At 45.6% G+C, this 16,429-nt stretch overlaps 1 protein-coding gene across 1 annotated transcript in view; it reads left to right on the forward strand.

Moving 5' to 3' along the window:
* Nucleotides 1–427: 427 nt before the first annotated feature.
* tcf7l1b (transcription factor 7 like 1b) overlaps nt 428–16,429 on the forward strand; it is a 47,478-nt gene continuing 31,476 nt past the window's right edge. Inside the window, exons 1-3 of the mRNA XM_072682461.1 lie at nt 428–1,527; nt 1,683–1,755; nt 1,879–2,006. Of these exons, the coding sequence (XP_072538562.1) occupies nt 1,342–1,527; nt 1,683–1,755; nt 1,879–2,006 (387 nt within the window). The 5' untranslated portion in view covers nt 428–1,341. The remainder of the gene's footprint in view (nt 1,528–1,682; nt 1,756–1,878; nt 2,007–16,429) is intronic.

Genomic DNA, 16,429 nt, shown 5'->3' on the forward strand with positions numbered 1-16,429 from the left:
AACAACGTTTTATTAAACTCTGTGTTCTGAAAGTAAGCAGCCAAGCCCCGCCCACTTTCTTATACCTGTATTGATGTGTGTGTGTGTGTGTGTGTGTGTGTGTCCTGTGGTGGAGTGAGTGAGGGAGGTCTCTGGCCCTTTAAGCTGCGCTCTCTCTCTCTCTCTCTCTCTCTCTCTCTCTCTCTCTCTCTCAGAGCTCCGTGTCCGCGCGCTCCGAGCTGCTGAGCTAGTGTCGTCTTTCAGCGCGTGAGCTCGAGCTCCTCCTCTCCGCGCGCGCCGCGTTCTAAACGAAGCCCGCTGGCCGCGCGAGCCCGAGCTCCCGCCACTCCGGCAGCGCGAGCAGCGTCCTGCCTCTCGGTTCCTCTCTCTCTCTCACTCTCTCTCACCCACCCTCTCTCTCTCTCTCTCTCCCCCCCGCCCCCCCGCTCCTCCTCCTCCTCCCTCCTCCCTCTCCTCCTCCTCCTCCTCCTCAGCCCAACGGCCGTTCAGCAGGAGAAGCCACAGAAGGAGTCGGTCGTTTTCGACGGTTTCCGCGACTTTCCAACTCCTGTTTTGCTCCCGGGTTGGACAGAAGAGATGACTTTTCTGTCAGAAAAACCATTTTTCAACGTTTTGAACGTTTTCGCTTAACTTTGTTCCACTTTCGAGAGCGGTGTGAGCGACGTGTGTAACGTTACGAGTGTTACGCGCGAAGAGGGGCGAGACGTGACCGTTGCAACTTTGGCTGCTGGAGAAGGAGGCGGCGGAGACGCGGCGGGGAGGCGGCGGAGACGCGGCGGCGGACCTCTGTGCCTCTTCCCGACACGATATCGCCTCGGAGTGCGAGTGTGGATTATAGAAAGTGGATTGGGAAGGAAACTTTCGGAGTTGGGGTCGGACTTCTGTGTTTTTCCCTCAGTTTTCCTGCTCGCCGCTTTTGTTCTCCTCAGATTTTGATAGCATAGCTAGTCACAGCGCTACAAGTGCGGCTAGCTAGCGGCCGAGTTTGCTAGCTAGCACCCAGTGCTAGTGCTGTCCCACTTGGAGAGAGATTTGAGCTCAAGTCACGTAGCTAGAGATAACTACACACACACACACACGTTTTTAGCTAGTCATGGACATCGTGGATTTGTCTTCCTTTGCCGAGGATTATTTCTGAGCCGTGGGACGAAGAAGAAGAAGTTGTTGTTGTTGTTTTTTTTTTCCGAAAAGTCCTAAAAAAAGTCCTTAGTCCGTATAAACAGCCCTGTATTTGGGAACAGGGGTAGCTAGCTGTCTAACTTCGGCACGTTTTATTAGTGGGGGAAGTAGTAGTTGGTGGTAGTAGTTAGCTAGAGAGCAGAGTACCAGCTAGCTCTAAACATGCCTCAGCTGAACGGAGGCGGTGGGGATGACCTGGGGGCGAACGATGAGATGATTTCCTTCAAAGACGAAGGAGAGCAAGAGGAGAAGATCTCCGAGAACGTGTCGGCCGAGAGGGACCTGGACGATGTGAAGTCGTCGCTGGTGAACGAGTCCGAAAACAACAGCAGCTCCTCGGACTCTGAGGTGAGTGGCACCCACCCCTGCTGCCTCTGCGTTGAGGGCAGGCAGCTTCAACAGGTTGTCAGTGGGACTTGTTGGACTTGAGAGCTGTCTGTGCTGCTGTGTTTCTGCTGCAATGCTCTTTAATGCTCTGCTTTTGTGTGCTTGGACCCCACCAGCAAACAGAGAGACGCCCTCAGCCCAGACCTGACATTGAAAGTTATGAGAAAGCCAGAGAGTACTTTAGTGAAGGTAGGAGCCAGTCTGTGACCCCCTTTCTCTCTCTCTCTCTTTCTATGTGTGCATCTAATAGTTGAGCTCTATCTTTTTAAACCTTAAACACTCGGTGTTCTTCTGTCTTCTTGTCCCCCAAAGCTTTGAGAAGACAGCAAGACGGAGGCTTTTTTAAGAGCCCACACTATCCAGGCTACCCATTTCTAATGATCCCGGATCTCGCCAGCCCGTATTTATCCAACGGCGCCTTGTCTCCCAGCGCCAGGACGGTGAGTAGCCCTCATAAATCACCTATACATCCAAGACATGAACATATGATATGATATGATATGATATTCACAACACCACCAAGGATGCGTTTTTGATCAGGTTACAACTTACAACCTACTTTTTTTGTGGTTTATTTATTTTTATTTTCAAGTTTGATGGCCAGTATTACAGTGGCAGTATGAACACCGCAATATTTCCGAACCAGACAAGGAGTATCTCTCTCCCCTCTTTTGTTCATCCTGTGTTGATTTAAGCTGAGCAAACAGTTTTTCCTGGTCCTCTTTTACCCCCTCCGAGAGCCGAGAGCCAACGCAGCTTGAGCAGTAACATATGGCCCGGTATGTTTCGAGTCTTGAAGAGCGAACTGGCCTCAAGTTTTAAACTCATGGTTCGACACAACAGTCGAGATGGACGAACCTAGAATGTTCCCACACATGTATACAATAAAACACGCGTGCGTGTCTACACATACGCACAGACAGCGAGATATGTATATGTTGGAAATGATCTCACCATGCAGACTATAAATGGCTCCAGTGTGGGCGCACAATCTTATCATTAACTTGCGATTTCCCTACACGACTCGTGATGTTTTGTGCACAGACGAGCCTGTCTACTGCGCAGCGGTGGCTGTAGTGGCTTTAAGTGCTTTTTCATACAGTTATGCATGCTGTATTTGGGAGGCTTAGGCTGTGAACCTGGTTATTATATTATTCTACACTTTTGAAGACCGTACACTTATTTTTGTAGTGTGCGTATGTTGTACTGTAAACCTAAATAAGATTTAATGGTGTTGTGCCATAGTGGTCCTCACTCTTGTGGGGCCAGCTATGGTCCAAATATGTCTTTTGCCTGGCTGCCCTCTGTTATCACGGCTATTATGCACTTTTTAAAGTTTAAAATTGTGGGCGTATTTATTTTTGTATGTTCGTTGATCATTTAGAAGACCTCCAATTAGTGTATGATGTTTGTAGGGTAGTGTTTGAGTGTTTGAGCAAATGATATATCTAAAAAAGATTTTATGGTGTTGTGGTGCCACTCTTTGTCTAAATATGTCTTATGCCTGGCTGTCATCTTTGTGTTTGCTTGTGAAATGCTTGGCTAATGGAGCTAACACCCAGTGAATTCAATTCAGAGCTGCCCAGCGTTTGCCGGTAATTAAGTGTTTTGAGTTTGCTTGTTTTGCCTGAGTGAAAATTAGATTAGTATGGCGAAGGGAAGGGAGGGAGGGGGGGGGGTGGTATTGCACTGAAAGTCTATCAGGGTGTGCTTTGTTTTTTCTTCTTCTTCTCCAAGGCGTCACTTTCTGGATGTCTGTAAAAGCTCGAGGGCCGTCGAGGCTTGCTTGCCTGTTCCAACCCTGATTTTTGTTCTGAGTTTTAGCGTCCCGCTCTGGGAAAAAGTTGACTGTCCTTTTAGCCCATGCACCAGCTCCTTTCAGCTCCTTTTGCAAAGGACTCAGCGGGCATTCATGTCCGCTTTGGCCAAGGTGGTGTACGTCAGTGCTGTTAAAAAGGGAGCGAGAGAAAGAAAGTTTGGGGTGTCCACAAACTGAGGCAAAAGCTTTTCGTTTAGAGTTTTTCTGTCCACCCCTCCACCCCCTCCTCCTTTTTTTTTTTTCTTTACCTAAACTGTGAACCATCTCCTCTAAATCTCTGGGTTACACCACTATTGTTTATTCCAACCCACAAATCCCTCTCCTTGCCCTGAATCCCAATGCGATTTGATTGGAACCAGCCAAGCATTTGACTGAAAAGCAGCAACCTCCCCCTCCCTCTCTGCCTCTCTCTCCCTCCCTTCCAACCCCCATTCCCTAACTTTTTCTCCCATTTTTCTTCCCTGCCCCGTCTCCTCCCTCCTACCGACGTGCTCTCCCTCCTTTCCCAGTCCCCTCCATTCAATTACTGAGGCGTTAGGCCAGCATTGTTATTCAGAGGGGGTGCTTGATGGCTTCATTGGAGATCTCCATAGGCCCTCATTAGCGTAATGGCCGCTCCTTACGCTCTTGGTGCATACCATTGCAGAGATGTTCTTTTGTTTCTCAGCCTATACAAGGTGGAATTGGCTTAAATAATCTTTAACAGCATGCCTGCAAGCTTCTCTCTCCTCCCCTGTTGGTCCCGCCTCCCTCATTTGCAGACGTTAATGCCTTTCCACTTTTGCCTGCTAAAGTTTTGAGTTGAGTTTTGAATTTATTTATTGTTCTGCAAAGTTCTCAGATAAGATTCGACATGTTTGAGTTGCACTGAATTTGAAACCCTGGTTTGAAGGTATTTGTGTCAGCTGCAGCTCGTGAATACAGAAGCTCTCTGTTCTTGCTAGTGTAATGCGCATTAAAGAGGCAGAGGCTAATATGGGCTTACTTGCAAACATTAACATGGTGTCATTTTGGGTCACAATCTGGGTCTCATTTTCATTAAGTTTAACAGTATGATTGGACAGAGTAGCGAGCGTTTCTTTTCCCAGCCACTGTAAATGCCTCTGCAAATCCACACTGCCGTACTTGCGAGATGAACGTTCTCTCATCTTTCTTATTGTTCTGTTTTAAAAAGAAGGCAGCGTCACTGTCTAGTAGTAATTCTGCACATAATCTTGTGGCATATTACAGTTTGCTGAAGTTCATGACCTCTTCTGCTCGTGTGGCACAGAAAATTCCTGTTTTTATCGAGCCGTTCCAGATAATCCTAGAGCGAGCGAGTCGCCTCAGAGTTTCTTGTGCCTAAACTTATCGGTTTTAGCTCAGTATAAGTGAAGGGATGTATGTGTATCAAGGGGGTCATTGAGGCAGATGAGCTTAGTCTGTCAATCATCGCCTTCCGTCTGAGCTGTGACTGAGACGCTGACTGGCCGGCATTCTTCAGATATTTACACACTAATCTTAAGCTGCCCCTCGGACCGACACGGCCACAGCTGTCAAAATCCCGTCAGGACCTTTTCCAAACAAACCCCGGAGGAGGCCATCAGAATCTCAATTATCTGCTCTTTTTACTCAAATTTGAGCTGCTGACTTTTGAAACAAACGTCCAAACACAGCCTACACTGTGTTTGCCTGTTTGCCCAAAAGATAAGCTCTAGTCTGTGCTTTTTCTTTTTCCTCCCCAGCTGGAATGCGAGTAACTACGTCTGTGCTGTTCTGAAAGATCGCCCTAAGAGATGTCAGGGAGAGATTTTTGATAGTGGACAGGTAGAGGTTTTTCACCGAAGTCTGAGGGGTTTTGCTACGGCGAGGCTTTATAAAAGGCTGTGTTTATACAAGGTGGGTTTTTTGAGACTTTTTGAGGGCAATTTGTAGGCAGCACAAATATCAATGGAAAGCCGCAGGGAGATATGAGGTGGAGGCTGTAAGACACAACATAACACATTACATCTCTTTCAAGTTCTCAGGATAGCAGAGAAATGCTGAGAGGATTCTGGTTTCTCCTCATGTTGCCGTCATTGAGTCGAGTTCTTTCTGCTTTCTGCTCATGTGTAAAAGTTGGAAATCTCGGACGCTGTGTAGCGTTTCTCGGCTTATCGAATGCCGATGAGGCTTCATTTTTCTTCACGGCATGAAAATCCAAGTTGGACCGTTCCAGAAATACAGCAGTAAATGAAACAAAAGGAGGGGGTGGGGGAGATCTTGCTGCAGAGAATCGAAGTTTAGAATACCTGTGGGAGTTTGAGCAGGAATGTAAATATTATTGGTGTTAAAGAAAAGGCCATTATTACCCTCTCGCCTCTCGTTGTGCCAGCCGATGAGTTGTTTTAGAGGGGGTTTGTTGTTGCATGAGACTGGAAACATAGGGGTGCTTTGGGATTCTTTAAGGATAGTAATTGAGTGTGTGTGTGTATATTTGCAGGTGTGCATGTGTGGAAATACGCCTTCTCTTGGAGGCTGGAGGACTTTCCTTTGGCTTTTCAACTTGAGTTTTTTTTTAAATATATATATATATATATATATATATATATATATATATATATATATATTAGTGCAGACATGGGGAGATTTTTAGTTTCTCAATACTATACAATTTCTGTCAACTTCAGCTGTCTCTAAGAACTGTGAGAACACCAAGCCAAATGTCAAGTCCCCCCCCCAACTGTTCTGCTAAAGCTCTTAACTCGTCCGTCTTATTCACATGTTCGTGTAGAAGACGTATTCTACTCTGAGGACAAATGATCTTTTAATGCGAGGTGAACTGGAGGGTTTCATGTTGAAGCTCGCACCTTGAACTCATTGTTAAACATGCGGTTTCTTGTTAAACTAAAGGCAACACACCTCATCCAGGTCTGAGCTTAAGCAAAGCAGCATTTCTCCCTGATTTCTCAGACTTTCTCAGACTTCTTGATAAAAGACTTTTAGAAGAATACACCTGCACTTTTAAAAGGAGACGGCACAAGTGGAACATCTGTTTACTGCGGGAATATCCCAATCAAGTTGGCCAGCAGCTAATTAATAATGGTTGCATCTGGACACTGTTGGTGTGGTGAAGTAGTGTCTCTGTAACGTAAGCAAGCAAGGCCAGAACCTTCTAGTAGATTTTCGATGGGTCCACCACAGTGCTGTAGAATTTGACAGGTGGTCATTGTAACATCTTTTATGGAGTTTATGCTTCAAACTCATAAAATATGGGCCCAGGGATGCGTCAAATGCAGCTGGTTTGTCCCAAAACAGTGATTTAGTGGGAAGGCGTATTTGTTCCCTCAGATGGGAGGCGGAAACTGTTTTGAACTGACCTTTAGAAGTGTAACATTTCAGAAATTGCTGAGTGTAATTCTCTTGTTCTCCTTGTTCTTAGCGTTCAAGTCATGGTGGATCAACTGTTTTTATGCTCCACGCTGTACACGTGTTCCTCTGTGTTAAGTTATGAGATTTCTTTGAGTAACGGTGTAGAGAAATGCACCTTTTGAAAAAATTGAGTTTGGGCCTGCCTAGAACAGAATTTCTTCAATAATCCAGTAAGATCAGGATCTGTGGGTTTTTTAGGGCTGTATGAGACAACAGAACGTCAGAATACTGAGAGTGTAGATGGCTTACTTGTATCTGGAGAAGCTGTGGTGTCAACATGCTACGTTGTTTACGGCATCGTGATCGTTATTTACTACCCAGAAATTAAATTACAGAGCCTCCGCTCTCCTGGTAAATCCATCAAGTCAGCCCTGTTGCAGTACTCTGTTTCCCAACTCTTTTGCTGCTTGTCTCAAATCCCCTCCCCTCTTCACGTCCTCTTGGAGTCACTGGGAGAAGGGGTGCTGTTATATAAACCTCTTCATGGCTTCATCTGTGTCCCCTCCTTTCTGGAGATGTGCTATATAATGTAGCGTTATCTATATCATAATACATAATGTCAAAATTTCATATCTTGGCTATCTACGGTACATAAAGGACACTGCCGGACAGTGCTACTGGATGCATAAAAAAAAAAGACAGATTTGGACCCATTTTTTTTAAGTGGGTCTTCTGTTTCATCGGTTTATTTAGCCTGTTCCAGCTTCAGAAAATTTGTTTGTGGACACCCCTTCTAATAAATGCGTTCAGCTGCTGACACAGATGTGCAAATGCACACACAGCTTGCTTGTCTAGTCCCTGTAGAGAAGTGTTGCCAATAAAATAGGACACTCCGGAGCAGATAAACATGAACTTATTGGCACCATGCCTGATGCCAGACGTGGCAAAAGGGGTATAAAGCCCTTCAGAATTGAGCTGTGAAGCAGTTGGGACTGTGTTCTCTAGGATGATGATGCTCCATCCAGGGCTCACTAATGCGCTTGTCGCTGAATGCAATCAAATCCTCACAGCAATGCTTCAAAATCTAGTAGTAGTTTATTTTTTAAAATACCCTTGATTTCAGAAGAAGCAGTGAATGAGCCGTGTCCCAATACTTTTGTCCACACAGTGAATGTCTTGAAGCATTGTGATGTTCCACATATCGCCCACCCTTACTCCTGACTCGCACAAACGCTCGGCCACTGAAGGGAGGTGGCTCGCCAAAACCCTGTAACTGCAGCTTTTGTGTGCTGGCGCCCACACTGGCAAACAAACGCGGCTTGGTGGAAATGCTGGGCGAAGTGTTTAGTCTTGTCTGCGGCGCTGTCCGACTCAGCAGCCGCACGGGGGGCAAATCCCTCCGCCCCCTTCATCCCCTCTGCCTCTCGTTTAGTCATCTTCCTCTTCCTCTTCTTCCTCCCAGCATGCTTACTTGTAGCACTTGTAGTACTTTTCCGCCACTGGGCCAAATTCACGGTGGAACTTTTGTGAGCTGCGTTGTGAGTATTATTAAACATGTGCTGGTATGTTGACCTCCCTGCACAAGTGAGGAGGAAGCATAATCCTGTCATCGCTGTCATGGAGAAACCTTGTATCTCCAAAACGTCAACTTTACAGGAGAGGGCAAAAACCTTTTTAACTTTCAATGGAAGTCAAAGTAAAAATAATTGATTCCATTTTATTCTATTTTGAAGCTTTTATATTGGTCTATTCTTTATAAGTAATGTATGCAGTGTAAAGAACACCTGCCAGATTCGTATTGTGTCGAAGTGAAAATTAGAGATGGGTATTTTTGCATGCCGGAGACACTTCGGTAATTAAGGTATATCCTTGAATCGATGCTTTAAGAGGATTTGATCAAGTGAAAGGTTAATAGTGGCTTCTAAGCTGTATACTCCACCCCCATCTGTGTTATCTTTTGTACAGAGACACACAAACTGCCCTCCATGCCGTTCCAGGAGCGGAAACGTAAGGGCAGATAAAGCCAAACTGACAGTGCTGCATTCACTGTAGAGCTCAGCTCATCTCATCTGACTTAGGACAGGTTTGGACAGTCAGTTCTTCACTTGGCCGTGCCTTAAATGAGTTTGAATAGTTAGAAGACATTTTTTATGATTTTTTTTGTTATTGTTGAACACTTCCTTGTAGTTCAGATAAAAATTGTGAAAGTAAAAGAATGGTTTGGTATGGTTCGCAAAAATCTAATCTGCCCGATTGGATAGGAAGTATCTGAAACATCTGTTGATAAAACCAGCAGTTCCAGGTGTAAAATCTGATCTTTTGTGGTAAAAATCACAGTAATATATGGTCTGAAGTGACTTATATTGGATATATAGTTTAAATAATGTGAGGTTTATTTGAGAAAACTACCCCTACGTTACAACTGAAAGTCAGACTGAATGAATTTTAAGGCACAGGTAGAGCAGGAGAGTAGAATTATGACTGCTATGATGTTTCCTTGCTAGTCTTGCCCCAGAAAAACACTATCCCTAACCGTGTGTGTGTGTGTGTTTGAATTGTGTGAAACATTGCCAGCATTGGCCTTCCTCCCCTCATCTCTTCTCCTGCTTTCTCTGAGGAGCGCTAAAGCTGGCATGCACTTGTGTCACCCGTAGCCTTCCCATCATTGCTCTGTCTCTCAATTTTTTCTGTTTCCTCTCCCTCTCTCTCTCCTGCCCTCCCTCCTTCTCTCCGTTCCCTCTCTGCCATTAGATATTCTGTTTATAGCTCTCTCCGGCTTTTCAAGAGCAAGGCCCTTCAGGAGAGACTCGGCACCCTTTGAGGACTGGCGAACCAACCATTCCCTACACACATACACATCGACACACACCAACACACTCCTCCTTTCTCTCGCTGTCTTGAGCACACACACACACACGCCAGCGACTCCCTGCGTTCTGTGACATCAATGGAAGGCCTTTGAAGTACTGGAAGTACTGGAGGAGAGAGAGCATGCGTATAAATTTATTTCTTCATCAATTTATTAATCTGAGGCGGGCGTTTTGGAGTTAGCCAGGTTCTGACAGAAATGCTGCCCGCTTCTGCTGCACGCTGGGACGCGCCCAGCGCGACAGAGCTGCTTGAAAACTGCCTGTCAAGATTCCTCACGGGTCTCTATGGGCAGGGCTAATGCACTATCTTGAGGGGAGTTTTTTTATATGGGGCTAATTCAGAACAAGCAACTGAGCAACTCGACTCATTTCCAACATTAGCAGTGTAAGGGCTTTTGAATCTGCTGAATGTAGTGTGGGATTGTGCTTGATTGTGTGTATGTGTGTAAGGCTGTGTGTGTTATGAATGAAAGAGGGTGTAAGGTGTGTTTGCTAAATCCCCCCCCTACCAACCCAGTCAACCAGAGCAGTATTTAACTGTGCAAATGAGTCTTTCTGTTGGCTTAGCCCCCGCTCAATTAGTAGGAGCTGGCTAAAATCAACGTTAGCTTAGCAAATAAGGCCTCAAACCCCAGCAGCTGTAGTGAAGATTTGAAGTCCACAGTGCTAAACATGTTAGGCCTTATTCGCCAGCTGTTCGCTTAGCTGAGAAGTATTCTGCAGGTAAAAAAATACAAAAATAGCATCAATAATCTGACCTAGACTTTTGTTGGTGAACAAATTTTTGAAAGCTAAGCTCCCAAATAATGTTCAGGCTGAACAGTGCAAGGCCCACCCTCCCAACTTGTAGTACTTAAAGGATCTGCTGCTAACTTCTTAGTGCCAGATACCTCAGGACACTTTTAGAGGTCTTGTGGAGTAAATTCCTCGTCAGATTTGTTGTGGCACTAATGTTGTGGCTGATCGGTGTGTATCAGGTTTAAGAATCATTGCACCAGTATTATGAGTGCCGTCCATTCCTTACCGTAGCATGCCTTTTTTTTGGTATGTTCTATAAAAAAATGAATAATACCAATAAGTGTGAAGGACCAGTAAATGGCCCTATTGAGACATATGGACTGAATCTTCACTCTGCTCAATGGGCAGAACTGCTTGTACACCCACACGCAAGTTAAGGCATTTGTAAAGTGTTGCATCGAATGTATGTGTGTGCGAGTGCGTAGGTTGCACAGTCTAATCCTAAGCTCTAGCACTATGTACTGCGTAATGGGAAACAGTGGAGTTTGGCACTGGAGCAAGACTGCACAGCTGCCTGCAGGTCAAAAATAAAGAACGTCGAGGGCCGATGAGGAAATTAAGTGTGTATGCTCATGCGTGCGTGCGTGCATGTGTGTGTGTGCGCGCGCGCAAGAAGACCCACATTCTTATACTATGTGATACTAACACCAACTGGTCAAGTGTCCATGTCCCGTGTAAGCGTATAGGGATGTGTGTTTTGGCAGGGATCGAGTGTCGAGTACCAGCTTTTCTCCTGTGGCAGTTTCCCCCCCAGCCCTATAAGCCCCCAGGCCTTCAGGTTAGCCCCCTGAGGGCAGCAGAATTGGGGGAGGGGGGAGGGTTGCGCAATCCATCCCGGCTCTCTGCGGGCGATAAGGCCTCTCAGGCTGATTGATAGCAGCCCTGCATACGCCGTCACCCCCCCCCTTCCAGCTGCACGGGGGGCCCCTGGGGATGACGTGTGGCCCCCTCGCTCCGAGCCCAGGGTTTTATTTCACATGTCGAGGCATCTAGGCTCTTAAAACCAGGGCACTAAGTGCTAGACTCCAGGCTAATAAAACCGGATTGTTCCGAGGGAGGTGGGTGGGAGGGTGAGGGTGAGGGAGAGAGAGAGCGGGAGAAAGGAGGGGTGCAACTCCCAAACAGAGCTTCATCAGTCTGGTATTCCAACCAGATGGTTTCAGTTAAAGCTTAGCAGTGAAAGAGGGAGAGAGAGAGAAGTAGCAAGAGTGAGGGACAGAGTTGGTGATTGGGAGAGGAAGAGAGGGAGGTTGGGTGGAAGAAGGAAAGATTTTCGGAGTGATAGGAACCCGTTTTGTAGGTTCTGGTAGATAGCAAATGATGGAAGGCAGACAAATGGACACAGAGGTGACAGCGCTGATAAAAGAGCAGGAGAAGGACAAATAGCAGACCGAAGTGAGCGAGAGAAAGAGAGTCATAAAGTCTGTTTGTCATGTTGTTTTTGAGTTTGTAATGGAGTACTTTAGTAAGGTCAACCCATGAACAGTAACAAGTCCTGCAAAGCCTTTCAAGAAGTCCTCCTGTTAGGAGATATGAGGTGGTGTGATTGTTCAGTGATTATTCATCATCGTTATCATCATGCAAACTAGAAAGCAATCCTGGATTCCTATTGTGTAGTGCAAAGAACTAGATCTAAACTCTTCTTTATTCTAGGCTAAATATCTACATTTGCTATTTTTACACTGTCGTAAGAATATTATGATTATTCAACTGAATACAAACTTATTTTTACTAGGTTTAAGTCATTTTATCTACTGAAGGGTTTTTGTTTTCCGCTAGCAGATTTGGCTTGGTTTAAGCTTTATTTATTGGCACTTTTTAGATAAAGAAAAGTCACTCAAACAAGTAAAAAATAATCTTTGTAATTTGCTACAATGTCTCAAAATGAGAAATATTAGATGATAGGACTAATATTCTTTTTTTATTTCAATATTTTAGTAAGAGCTTACAAAATAGAGTTTAATCGAGTCATTCCAACAGCCCTAGTTTAAAGACTAGACTAAGCAGGACTTGTGAAATTGCACAGGCTTGTGGTTGCATAGAGTAGTGGTTTACATTACTGGCTTTAAGCGCCCAGCAGCCTGACTGAGACAAGGAACCACTGGCATGCATACAAGAAACATAACAGACTAACAGAGAAGTATATTATACGGCAGTACTGCATGAATGAAAGGGGCACTGCTGTGATGCTTCTAGTATACTGCTGTACTACCCAGTGCAGTCGATAGACTACTAAGCGTGTAAATGATGGGCTTGCACAATATATTGTTTGTTTGAGACTGATGTTATTGCAATGTGAAGCAACATAATCACAATCAGTGTAACGCATCAAGAGATCAGAACCCGTTCTTGTGTCTCCGTGTGAAGGGAGCTAATGTAGGATAAGCTACAGAGGATATGAAGGATGTAGGCTATGAAAGGCAGGACTGATGCCAGGTCAGCACTCATGCTTGTAGAGCTAACTCTGCTCTAGTCTGTGTTTTTCCTCCAGTGTTTTTCTAGCTAGATTCAAACCTCCAGGCTCACCCTCACCAGGGCCCGCCACTCTGCCTTAGCCAAAGTAGCTCTTCACCGGGTTAGAAAAGCGTGCCGAACCCCAGGCCTCCGTCCCTGATCCACTGGACATCGCCTTGTCCAGCAGGTCGTAGGGTGTGATGGATATCGTATTTACCCAAGGAGTCCGCTTCAAGCTGTGGGTCACAGTAAGGCTAGGAAAACGCAGCCGTCAGCAGAATTAACAACCAGAGCCAGAGCCATATTGATGAACACTCTGTGGTGTTAACTGTCAAACTTCAGGAAATATGTCCAACATCTTTGAGTGTTTCTCGTTCTTTCACTCACATGCACTCTTTCTGCTCTGCTTTTCTTCTTTTAACTTGCTGTCCTGTTGTTTTGTTTTTGTTTTTTTTAAATATATATTATTCTCCACTCCTTTCTCACTCTTTGTATATACAGCTCTCTTGCTCATTCTCTAATCTCGCTCCTTGCTCCAGCCCCACCCCCTTACCCCCCCCCCCCCATTTTTTTTTTTGCAGAACTCCAGATGTGAGTGATTAGCTGTTGTAATAAGGCAGCTCCAGGCGAGCCTCTGCAACAACAACAGTCCCAAACAAAGTTTGTCGGAGGCAAAGCCGAGTCGGTCCCGTGGACTGAATGGCGCTAGTCACCGTTTCCATTGTGCCGTGTGGGCATAGAGAGCCTGTTGAGAGTCCATAAAGAGGCCTCAGTGCGTCTGCCGTCGTCAGCCGGGGCCGTCTGTTATTAACTCCTGCATGCTGCTATTCACGCTGGCATCACCTCCGGGGAAAACCCAGGCCTAGCCTCAGTGTAACCTCAGCCTAACCGCTTCTTAACCTCAGCCTAACCAATTGCGCTCGTTAGGGAAGCACGCCATGCTCAGGCTGCCGTCTGATTGGATTAGAGGCGTGGCAGATCAGGGCAGCGGGTAGCAGCCATTTCTGTAATCGATTAATCTGTTAGATTGTTTGGTTGGTTGGTCAGAGAATCAGATGGTTATACCTCTCTCTTCGGCTCTGCAAGGAGGCCAGGGTTGGTCTGTGCGACAAGTGGTTTCTTCTTTTGTGGGTTGTATTGCCTCGTACACTTTTTGTAGGGTATTGCTTTCTTGCAGTGTTCTGTATGTAATGTATAGCACATTGTTGCTGTCACTCAAAAGCCTTGTCTCTTAATACGAGGCTTTAATAGAAAGCAGTCTTTTTAGTGGTGATTTAAATTGGTCATTGCCAGATTGACATCATAACAAAAAGTAACAGATGACAAAATGAGATACGGGTTTTCGGCTCACAGCAATGTGTAATATCATAGATGTCGCAAGCGCTTTATAATTTCCGTAGTCAGCGTCATTGATGACCAATTGAGGTTCTTGCCTAATCGCTGCAGCCCTAGGACATCCGCCTCCACCATGTGAGAGGGAAGCGCGGGCGTTTGTCCGATGCTGACCGAGGCGTTTACGCTCCCCGTACGACTGTGGGGCGGCTCTGCTTTAAATCTATTAGAGGCTCTTGAATGTTGCCTTTGACTAGAAGAGAGACACACATTTACCGACACGCACACACTCACTCAGGCGCGCGTGCTCGTCACTGCTGACCTGTGTAATAGGTTTGGACTGCTTCGGTGTGTGTTGAACTGCTGTGTTATGCCAGCTGTCATCACAAGCCCCGCGTACATGTGACTCCGGTATTTACCCCTTTCAGAGTCACTGGAGCTGCAGTTAGCTTTACATAATTAACTTTAGTTTGATTTGGAGGATCATTATAACGTGTAACATTCTGAACAGTCTGAGCGGCTGTTATTTCAGTCTGCACGGCGGGGGAAAAAATGGAGTGTGTGAGATTGCACTGTGCAGGGCAGAAGAGTGTATATGTGTGTATGTGTGTGTGTTGGCAGGACTAGTGCTGGCAGTGAATGGGCTCTTTGAGTGGTTCAGACTGCGATGTGTGGCAGGACAAAGGCCTCAAAGCAGCAGCTTCACCCCACAGCTGAGCCCTCTACACACACTCTCACTCTCTCTCACACACACACTTTGCATTGATTTAGGCACCATCACTGAAGCTGAGAACTTATGCCCTCCACACACACACACACACACAGACATTTGCACTTACACATGCTTTTCATGGAGCCATTGCCACAGGCCTTGTGTGGGATGTCATGAGGATCAAGTACATTTGTAGTGCTCTAGTGTAAGTGTAAGTTTTTTTTTTTTTGCAAATAAGAACTACACTAAATGGACAAAAATATTTGGACACCTGCTCCTTTATTTCTTTCTTTTTGTTTCTTCTAAATTAGGGGTATTAAATAGTTGGTCCTGCCTTTGTTACTGTCTCTACTGTTCTGAAATGAAGGCTTTTTACTAGATTTTGGAGCATTGCTGTGCTTTCAGAGATGAAAGCACTAGTGAGGTCAGAATTTTGGATGATCACCACCCCAGCTCATCTCAAAAATATTGGATGGAGCACCAACCATCATTCCAGAGAACACGGTTTGTTTCACTGCTCCACAGCTCAGTGCTGGCGTTATGCGTGGTGCCAATAGGCTCATGTAAATCTGCTCCAGAGCGATGGGTGCAACTTAAAAATGGTAAGAGAAGACCATGAGCTGGCTTGTTGCTGTGCAGTTTATGGAGTAACTGTACACCGATTCATTGTTCACACGTTCTCCAACTGATCTGAATGTGTCTGCGCGGCTCATTCGGTTGCTCATTCGGAGCTCCATAAGTACTGATGATTCCTATGATAAGCAGGTTATCACAGTAATGATAACGTATAATGTCCTCAGGAGCTCGCTGGGGTTGGGCTTTGGCTGCAGTAGAGCTGGGTAATGTGGTTTATGTGTCCTGATTCCTCTGGACTGGGTTCAAGACTTTCAGGAATTAGTGTTGTAGCGTCTATCTGTAAACGGGGGGGGGGCTGTATGGAGTACTCTATGTCCTTCATGATGCTTAGAGAGGTGTGTACGAGTGTACGTATGTGTGTGTGTGTGTGTGAGAGGATCAGTCCAGTTGTTGGGCAAGTTCTGTATTTGCTGCTTTATAGATTTTCCATTCACTCCCATTTGGTGGAATTGCATATATTAGCTTGAGCTTAGTAAAAAAAAACCCTCTTAAAACTGTATTACAGTGTATTAGCGCTACAACAACAGCTATTCCTGTATCTCTATTTTGCGCTCTCTCTCTCTCTCTCTCTCTCTCTCTCTCTCTCTCTCTCTCTCTCTCTCTCTCTCTCTTATATTTTCTCTGTGTCTGTGATAAGCTGTGGTTCAGTGTGTTTGGTTGGCTGTAGGTAATGCGGAGGTGTTGGCAAACAAATGCGATTAAATGACAGAGAGACTTTGACCCCGAATTAGTCTCACAGAGTGAGTATTCAGCACCAGGGCAGAGAGGCTAATCGCAACACCACACATGGCTCAAACTCGCTCTTCGACACACATCCACACTACACCCCACACACACACACACCCTGTTCTAAAAGCCCCTCCTGGTTAGATGTCACTCATTGCTTTGTTTGCCCCTGGGGTTAAGGGTGAA

This window comes from Salminus brasiliensis, chromosome 6, assembly GCF_030463535.1.
Source record: "Salminus brasiliensis chromosome 6, fSalBra1.hap2, whole genome shotgun sequence".
Taxonomy (NCBI): domain Eukaryota; kingdom Metazoa; phylum Chordata; class Actinopteri; order Characiformes; family Bryconidae; genus Salminus; species Salminus brasiliensis.